Consider the following 9,984-nt stretch of genomic DNA (forward strand, 5'->3'; position numbering starts at 1 on the left):
AATGAAACGGCAGCATTTCAAGAATGATTCAAAATTATCATGATTCTATCAAGCTTTTGACCAGGGAATTGTCGTTTGGGAACAGCCTAAACAAGTCACCTTCAGAAAAATATAAGATCTTGGATCAATATTTTGTTTTGGAGGCTTGAGAAACTTCTGTTGGAGTTCTAGCTGACAAGAATTCAGAGAATCTTCATAGATTTGGCTTAAAATCACGATGCGATAACAAAATTGTTGCATTCAAATATGAAGAAAGCAGCAAAGACACAATGGGAAGAAGTTAAGAGGTAGGGGAAGACAGTGATAGGAGAGTTCACAACTATTTTCAATTTCTATGGCTCAAACCTAATTTAAATTTCTGAGGAGTAGCTCAGTTGGTCAGACCTTGGGTTTGTTCCCTAATGGTTATTAGTTTGAATTCCCTTAAGATTACTAGATGTTTACTTGACCGTTAACTTTAGAATCTCATAGGATTAGTTGAGGTGCGCACAAACTAGCTTGAACACCCACGAATATTAAAAAAAAAAAAAAAACTAACTTAAATCCTTATATTTGATTTTGAACGGATGGGATGCTACTATAGTCACATCCAGGTAGGGAAGTCACCTCCAATTACCTCCTCCTACTCTTTTTACCAGACCAAAAAAATAGCAAAAACTTTTGATTATGCATGCAAAATCCAAATCAATCTTATATGTTCCGCTTTGGGATGCCAATGGCGGTCGAAATATGAGTTAGATAATGTGAATTTAGCAGGAAATGTAAATGAACCTACAAACATCTTGATTCTTCTTTGTAAGACTCTTACACGCATTTTGTATGAAATACTTACCATGTAGCGTGTAGCACCCTTTAGCGCCTTTAGTTATTAAAAGAAGACAAGCATTACCAAATTCTAATTATTCCATTAAATGATGCGCATTACAGGTTTGCATTTTGCTTTTGTTAGAATTTGAATCACCATCCACAAGGAAAGCCTTTACATCTTTCAATGCCTTCTGAATGCCTAGTTTGTGAAGACTTCCTAGGATGATTTGCTCCTAGTTTCAGCACAATCATTCTGATATATATGCCTATACCTTTTTTATGCATTTAAACAAATATATCCCCTACTTTTTTTTCTTTCTTAAAGAGTAAATATTTTCATTTCCTCTTGGCAAAAAATAATGATTACAGAGAAAGCAACCCATGATTGCCAAGTAATTATGCAGGACAAAAACTAAAATAAATACAAAAATGGGGAAATGACCATTTCTCTATTATGAACTATATATTACAATCTAACGTAACCTATACAAAAAAGCCCACAAAATTCTTCCCTTAGCATTCCGAGTTCAAAAAGGTGAATAGGGAGAAAGATCAAGCAGCAAACCTCATTCACAGACTTCCCTGTTTACCATCCAAAATATTTGAACCCCAGTCAAAGTTTTCAAAGGCATACCTACAATAGCCCTAGTGATTAGAAATCATTTACATTTAGCGACCAACAAGATGTGGGTATATCAAGCTACTACTAGTACTTGCCTGCCGGGCACCAAAACTTAAGGCTGGTTGAAGGAGCCCTGCCTGTGGAAAAGAGCCATTGTATGGTACGTCGTCGGTATTTCTTCATGCAAAATTAAAAGAATTTTCTTCAACAAAATTAAAAGAATCCAGCATGAGGGAGCCGCCGTCGGTGGGCAAATCAAGTGGGCTTCTTGGACTAAAGCAAGAAACCTCAGTGTCTATCACTTCCTTGGTCTCTCATGACCAACCTTTTTGGGCACTACATCATGGTCTTAAATTCTAAAAGATGCAAGATTAAGTTTAAGAACCATTTCAATCTACATCATTTAAATCTTAGTATGGAAACATGACCATCATTTCATGCAATAAACTTACAACGTAGGTCTGAGTATTCAATCCATGGAATACAGTATATTGTTCATGGGCTTAGTCATACTTAAAAACCACAATAACTGAGATTTTCATGTAGAGTTGGAGAGAGAAGTGCAAGTTTTCAATACACATCCTAGTTCTCAAAGAACACAAATGCAGAGATGTCTTGTCTTATGCAGAGCCGTCTTGATCTATTACTTGTATCTTCATCTATCATCTTTGAAAGCCCTGGTTGTAATCGGGCACACCAGAGGCAACCACCATATTATCACTATTGCTTTCTTTTGAGTAGTTTCACTTCTTTGTTTTTATTTATTGATATACTCTTCACCCAGGAAACCATGTGATCCTCATACTCATCAGGTTCTGCCCGAGCATGTAGAGGGGTATAATTTGCAAGTGTTCCCTTTGTCCTCCACCGAGACCCACACGCACTGCACAAGACTGGCTTCTTGGTAGGTCCATTGCGCCAAAGGGAAGTGCTGTTTCAATGATTAATAATCAGCAGTCAAGAAGTATAACTGAGGTGATATGTTATTATCGTATCAATAGGTGATAAGCTTAGAATATGAAAAATGTGCATTGAATCATTGATGCCATGAATAAAGACAGTTTGGTGTATCTGCATGACAAAAATTAAACATTTTTACGACAAAAGTTTGTATTTGAGCTTCCTGTGTACTTGGTTTACACTGTTTGCGCTTTTCAATAAAAGGATTATTCCTTAACATATAATAATTGTATTTAACCCACATTGATGTTTGATGTAGCAGTGGAAACTTGGAAGAACGGTTCTTGCATTTTAACCAACCATACAAGAAAAGAACATAATTCTTTGAGAATATGCCATTTATCACAGAATAAAGTGATATCACAGACTATGGACACCAGGATTTAAAAAAAAAAAAATGAAGGCCTTTTTCAAACTAGAACATAGCTTGCTCCTAGCTGATCAAATAAACACATAATTATCTTTAAGCATAAGCTCATACCGTGGATGAAAGTTGTATTGAGTTCAAGGCAAAGTGTTGCCAAGCACAAGATATTAAAAAACTCTGAATGATTATAAATGAATGGGACATGTGTAGGGGATACGTTTAACAAGGGCATCTTACTTGCCATGAATGATTTGTCACAGTCGCAATTTCCATTCTATGACATATTTTCTAGAATGTGGAGAATTTAGATATTTTTTCCACTATGTCATTTGAACTCAAAAAACTTTCCTTCCTATACTGAAAAACACAACTTCAAGTTGCTCCTCCAGTCAATGTAATTTAGGATCAGGATTAACCGATTAACTGATGCTGATAGTGTATAAATTTTAGACTTACTAGGCAAGGGGATAGAATTTCCCATTTTCATAGAGCAGGCGAACTCTCACACACTAGCAAATGGCTGGGACAAGGTGCACTGATTGCGTTCAAGCAAAGTCAAAACATATTTACCTAGCTACATCAAATTTAAATAGATCAGCATCAGTGATACAACCAAAAAAGAGGCATAAGAACAAAACTTACATTCTAATCTATATCACACAGTGGAGAGTTATGACTTGCCAGGATTTGTATATTTGTATTCTGAGACTTGTCCCTGCAATTCCAAGCAGCAACAGAAATATTCTTCACCTGTGGCAACAAGTGGCTTTCCAGATATAAGTCTCTGTGAAACCTCGGCAGTTGCTGATTGATCAGATGAACAACGTTTATGGGCAGCAGCGTTGTGACTCTAATTCAAGTAGCACTTCCGATTCGCAACTTTCATCCGGTGATACCAAAGCAAGCAGTGTAAGTGCTGAAACTAAAAGAATCATGTAGATTGCTTTTAAAATTTGGTCAGAGAGCAAAATTCCTGATGTAAACTAAAACCATCTTGCCATTTGGACCATTGCCTCTTCAGAATATTGTATGCCTTCAATTCATTTTGCCCAGAGTTCTTGACCAAAGCATCAAACCTCAGCTCGGTGGGGCACAGATCATCAAACAGTTCGGGCCCACCAGTTTCCATCTTGTCAGGAGGAATATGCTTCTTCTCAGGAACTTTAAAAATCAGGATATCAAAATTCTTATCACTGAAGGTATTGCATATTGTGTAGTCCATGGTAGAGTATTTAAATGCAACTGGAGTATATAAACAGAAAGGTTTCGGTTTTTCAGAGCTGCCCCACGTCTCTTCTCTGTCATCGACAAGGGAGACAGCACCATCATCACGAAGCTCACAACCAGAATCTGGCACAGCCAATTCACTGGCCACCTGCTTGACTTCATCGCATCTCAGGCTAAATTCCTTCTCTAAAGAAAATCCATCCATTCCTTCCAAATCTGAGTAGCCATTACGATACTCATGAAGTGCAAGTAGAATCGGAAGAGGAAGTACTGGACCCACAAGAGCATCATCTCGCTGCACTTTCTGTGACCATTTATTGCTTCGGCGTGAAGGCTTTCTTAGGAAGAAAGGAGGCAACTGAGGTATGTCTGGAACAACTAGAAATTCCAAAGCTACCCTTTTTTGGTCCACTAGTACTTCAAGGAACTCAGGGTAGTTGGAATAGGCCAGTTGCAAAAGTTCTATTGGCAGGCCTGCCCATAGTCTCCTCAAAGCAACTTCGTGCATGCTTGCTGGCAAGCTTATGTCATCAAAAGCAACAGCAACTGCAGGAGACGATCTCAATCGACCAAAGCCACAAGCCTTCAACTTCTCACATAAGATTTCATGAGCTTCTGTACTAAAGGATTCCTTCTCTTGAGGACCCTTACGATGATTTTTAATTTTCGAATCCAGGACTTTAGTAAGGTTACCATTCAAATATGCAGATAGGTTATCAAAGTTCAGGTACTTGAATCTTCTGGGAAATCTATATCCCCCATCTTTCTTGGTAAATAGGAAATTATCTTCAAATGGCAAAAATTCTGTGTGAAATTCTTTCAACTTCTTCACAGAATCCCATGAAGCACAGTATCTTTGTAATTCAAGCTTCCCTGAAGACATAAGCCTTATCAGTGTAAAACTACCAAATTCATCAGACTCGGCAAGCTGTGCAGATAGACCTTTGTTTAGGATGCCAAAGCCCAAAACTATCTCTTTCTTTTGCTGCCAATCAATCCATTCAGGAAGATCATCCTTCAAAATCTCCTCCCTTACAAGACAACTTCCACATCTGCATTCACGACCAGACAATAACAGGTTTGTTGGGAGCTCCCATGCATAAATAGTTTTTGAAAATTCTGAAATTTCGGACACAATGGTTCCTCGTGGGGCTGGTAAAGCAGGTCCATAGCAAAAGAGATTAAACTCACAATTCAAAAAGGATCCTAACATAATGCAAAAACCTGATTCAGAAGCCCACTGATACGTTGTATTCCTTGAGTTTGATCTCAATTCAGACAATCTAAACACGTCAATGTAGCACGGTTTATCAAGACCATGAAACCATTGCAACACCGGCATCGGTTTCCGCACATCACAAAGAAGCAACAAACTATGTGAAGCCAACGCAAAATGAAAGCCATCAGAACCTGCAATCATAAAACTAAGGAACCTTTCATTTTTAACCGATGCATACATACTTAACATCTCAACCTTGGCTAAACAGCTCACGACACATTCATCAAGCCTCAAATCAACTAAAAACACAGCATCGGACCGAGCAACAATCAAGATCCTACAATGCCAACTAAATTGACAACCCAACCATTTCCGACTCCCCGATGTACCCGACTCATCATCCCAAGAAACTCGCAACCTAGTCCCTCTAAAACGCGCACCTGTGGCAACACTTTTCAAACAAGACTCCAAATCGAATAAGAACAATGAGCCACTCTCCAACAAAACCACACTCTCCTCTAGCGTATACGGACTCCAACAAGCACAAACAACCGGGCAACTCTTGAAAACCTTACTACCCAAGCAAACCAAACTCGGGCTATCCCAATTCAAGCCAACTTCTTTAACCTTCACAGCAAACCAATGCACAGAGGACAACGTAGAAGCCATCAAATACCCAACAATAGCCAAGGAATTCGAATCACATGCCCAACTTGTAGACCCAATACCTGATTCAACCATGGGGTTCACCGAGATATTGTTAATCCGGTACTCAAACCCAGTCTTTTCCCTGAAGATGCCACACTTCTTATCGACCCGAACGTCAAAACTGAAACCTGAACCATCCAACAATAATACCAAGAATCCGACTTGTTCAGAATTGACACCGGTAGGGAAGAAAACGACGATAGACTTGGAATTGGGTTGCTGAAGGAAGGAGAGGCGGTTGTGGAGGAGGTGAGAAGCGGCGTCATTTTGATGGGCAGTGTGGTGCCCGACGTGGAAGGAGATGGAGGAGGAAGTAGAGGGGGGGATGGATGAGGTGAGGAGGAATCTGGGAAGAGAGAGTTGGGGAGGAGGAGAGACAGAGTGAGGCAAGAGAGACTGGGAGGAGAAGAGGTGTGTTAGGGTTTGGGGCTTTGGGTTGAAAAATAGTGGACCCAGAGCTTGTCTAGATGAAGGGCCTGAGATGAGGAGAGGAGGAGTAGAGACTGTGGAGACCGGGAAGAGGGACTTCCACTCTGATGAGCAATCCATTGTTAGCATTGGAGAGGTTGATTCAGGAAGAACTTTATAGAAATGATGAGGAGGAAGACGTTTGATTTTAAAAATTTTGCCTATGTATCCAACAATGACTATCATGCCCCAAGGGTGACTCCTTTGAACCTGAAATCCAAAAAATATAAAATTTAGATATAATAATCCTACAAAATCAAATACTTCAAAAATCATTCTAAAGAAAATAAACTCAACACTATTACATATGCTTTAAATCTCACAAATCTACTTATGCCACTTGGCACTTTTCTCACATTTTTGTTATAATCATGTCACGTGCCATCTATTCCAACAGCCACAACCATCAAATTCTCCTAAAAAAATAGAGATAAACGGATGAGTCTACCTACTCAGTAAGCAGTGAACCTATACTAGTATGTAAATGTGAGCCAGTTACATAATGCATAAACAAACAGTCTCAATAATAGCAGTGGTGTTTTCAGAAGCATTTCATTACAATAATAATATATACAAAAGACCTTAGGCACAAGCATAACTGATACAACATCAAAAACAAAGGCCACGTTTACCCCCGTGGCAGGGTTGTGCATGTTTGCAGTTAACCAAGTAGCACATAAATCATTGTCACCAAAGTAAGTGCAATCAAAACAGTGTAACACCCCTTCCTATACATCAGGAATATTACGAATATTCATAACATGATGCTCGATGAAGAGATTTGAAGTCATGAAAAAATACCTCATTTATTGAATAATCAATTAACTTAAAAATAAACTGTCTTTGCTAACATAAAGCTGAAAACATAATGAAAAGGCATAAACTAGTTCTATGTGAAAGCAACACTGCTTAAATGCCTAAATCATACACCAAGTCTCTGGAAACTTATTCTACTCCTGGCACTCCTACTTTGTATCCATGAAATCATCATTTGGGACATTAAAAACATAAAAACAGAGAAACAAACAAATGAGTCGAAGACTCAGTAATAGCACATCATACTGTAAACGTAATTTAACGTTAAGCTTAACTTTAAAAGCTTACGTATATCATAACATACATATCATTCATTAGTAACATAAGTGGAATGATACATAATCATGGCAATACATGTAACATGGATGCATGAATCACTGACTCTATGCATTTCCTATCATTTGTACATATCTTATTCATCTTGTCTTTCACTTACATAGTGGCCATCATAACGTGTGCATTGGTCCAATTGTCATTGACTATACATAACATATCATAGCATAGGGTAACCACGCTTGGGTCCGTGGCACCGTATCACTTATCATAACATGCAGTTAAACATGTTTGGGTCCGTATTGTCACATAACATATGGTGAACCACGCTTGAGTCTATGGCGCGGTCTATTATACTATAACATGTAGTGAAACACGCTTAGGTCCATGTTATCACTCATCATATGGTGAACCACACTTGAGTCTGTGGCACCGTATAACATATCATAACCTGTGGTGAACACGCTTGGGTTTTTGTCACCACCTAACATCATATCTTTCATGTGGTGGACCATGCTTGAATCCGTGGCTTGCACATCCAGCCATAACTTAAGGCCAATCTTAAAGCTCACTTGTCATTCATGTGTTCTCTTATTAACTTTCATAATGCATGTGAACACATTTGACTTCATGAAATTACAAGGCATGACATACTCTTGTGCATGGCATAACATTGAACATGGCATAACAACATGAGTCTTACGCAACATAACATACATAGACATGGCATAACATGATCTAAACATTACATGGCATACATGTGATTTTCATAACATCTCATTTATATAACAACAATCCATATCATCATAGCATACATCATTTATAAGCACATCATTATAATTCATAGAGGTTCATGAAAAGGGGCTAACCTTGAATTGGCTTGTATTGTAGCGTAGGTAAACATCACATTTTTCATGCACAAAACTAAATATTTACAGCACACATAAAAGTATGATCATACTTCTTACCTCTTAACACTGTTTCTACAACCTTACGTTGTAGCTCGTGACCTATACGAGACACTAATCATTACTAACATTTCTAAGAAAACAGGTCGTAGTATTCTAATTACTTAGAATCATGCCATAGAGAAAATTCACTAATTATTCAGCTATACTAAGATTAATATGTAGTAATGTTATTTAAAACCCATAACATATTACTTGGTTTTCTAATTAAAGTATAACATAATAAGTTCACTAAAATCCGATCTAAATAGACAATGGGAATATTAACTAAAATAAAAGGCTCAATAGTTTACATTAAAATATATTTTAAATCACTTAAATAGTTTCTAATAAAAATAAGTTGTATAACTTGGTCTGACTTAAATTTCAGCCCAGCCTCAATTTGAGAAAACAACCCATTTAAGTTACTAAAATAGTTTCTGTAAACATAACCAGCCCCTTTAAAACAATATACTATTTTGTGAAATCAGCCTCTTTAGAAGATAGGAAGGCCCAAGGCTCGTGGAAAAATCAGTCCTTTTAAGGATAACCAAGCATCTAGCCGAATGGGCTTAAGGCCCAAGGGCCCATTAAGAATTTAAAGGGTGGCTACGCTTCTGGAGAACACACGGGTCTGACAGTAATGAAGGAAAACAGTGATGCGATGCAACTGGGAACTCACCGAGAGAGGAGGCTGGATGCGAAGGTGGTGGTGGGTCGAAGCCGACGGAGTGACCGGCGGAAAAAGCTAGAGAGAGAGAGAGAAGTTTAGAGAGAGACACTGTCAAACGGAAAGGAGAGGACGAGGATTCTGGCGTGGGCTTACCGGGAATAGCGCGAGGTGGCAGCGGGTGCCTGGTCTGCGGGTTCTGGGCGGCCCGGGTGGTGCTCCGACGTCCTCTGAGGTCGACGGTGGGCTGAGCGAAAACACAGGTGCTGTTTGGTTTTTAACAGTGGAGAGAGAGCGACTGATAGAGGTTTAGAGCGTCGACGTACGTCGTGGAGGAAGGAGGGCTTACCGTCGGCGTGCTCTGTGGTGGTTTCCGACGAGGCGGCTGCTTGGTTGCTAAGAGGAAGGCTACGGTGTGCTGAAAGGGCTGGCTTGCTGTAGAAAAATCTGATTTCACTGGTTGGGCCTCGAGAATTCTATTTGATGGAGGGACTGATGCGGGTTTGATGCAGAGGAAAACAAAAGGAATCAAAGGATTTTATGGGAGGGCTTTGGGGTGAGTTTGGTTTCCAATTAGGAAACCATTCAAACTAGGAAATCAATTAAGGAGTATACGGTTGTTGATTAGGTGCGTCACTAATCGGTTTAGTCTAGTTTTAGATCAAATTTAGAACTGAATAACTATATATCGATTACGTACCGATTATTTTTTTAAATTGGTATATCTGATTTTACTGATTTTAATCCGGTTTGACCCCATTTTTTAATTCTAATAATATTAGTTATAGTAATTAGAATAATTATATATTAATATTTGTTATAATAATTTTAATTTATTATAACTATATTATTGATAGTGATAATATTAGTATTAATATATCGTTATTTTCTATATAATTA

The 9,984-nt window shown here is 38.5% G+C and overlaps 1 protein-coding gene across 5 annotated transcripts; it reads right to left on the reverse strand.

Annotated features, from left to right (window-relative positions):
• Positions 1 to 1,839: 1,839 nt before the first annotated feature.
• LOC122288939 lies at positions 1,840 to 9,750 on the reverse strand. 5 transcript variants are annotated; one of them, XM_043095774.1, is made up of 5 exons: positions 9,434 to 9,745; positions 9,241 to 9,331; positions 9,097 to 9,162; positions 3,399 to 6,588; positions 1,840 to 2,360 (listed from the first exon to the last, which is right to left on the reverse strand). In XM_043095774.1, the coding sequence occupies exon 4, from the start codon at positions 6,562 to 6,564 to the stop codon at positions 3,703 to 3,705; it is 2,862 nt and encodes a 953-aa protein (XP_042951708.1). In that variant the 5' UTR covers positions 6,565 to 6,588; positions 9,097 to 9,162; positions 9,241 to 9,331; positions 9,434 to 9,745; the 3' UTR covers positions 1,840 to 2,360; positions 3,399 to 3,702. The 5 variants fall into 5 exon arrangements, 4 of the variants coding, with proteins under 4 accessions (XP_042951708.1, XP_042951711.1, XP_042951707.1 ...); XM_043095777.1 differs by having other exon boundaries at positions 3,399 to 3,811; positions 3,847 to 6,588; positions 9,241 to 9,745; XM_043095773.1 differs by adding an exon at positions 6,735 to 6,794 and having other exon boundaries at positions 9,241 to 9,745.
• Between the last annotated feature and the right edge of the window lie 234 nt (positions 9,751 to 9,984).

The sequence above is a fragment of the Carya illinoinensis genome, chromosome 12 (assembly GCF_018687715.1).
Source record: "Carya illinoinensis cultivar Pawnee chromosome 12, C.illinoinensisPawnee_v1, whole genome shotgun sequence".
NCBI classification, from domain to species: Eukaryota; Viridiplantae; Streptophyta; class Magnoliopsida; order Fagales; family Juglandaceae; genus Carya; species Carya illinoinensis.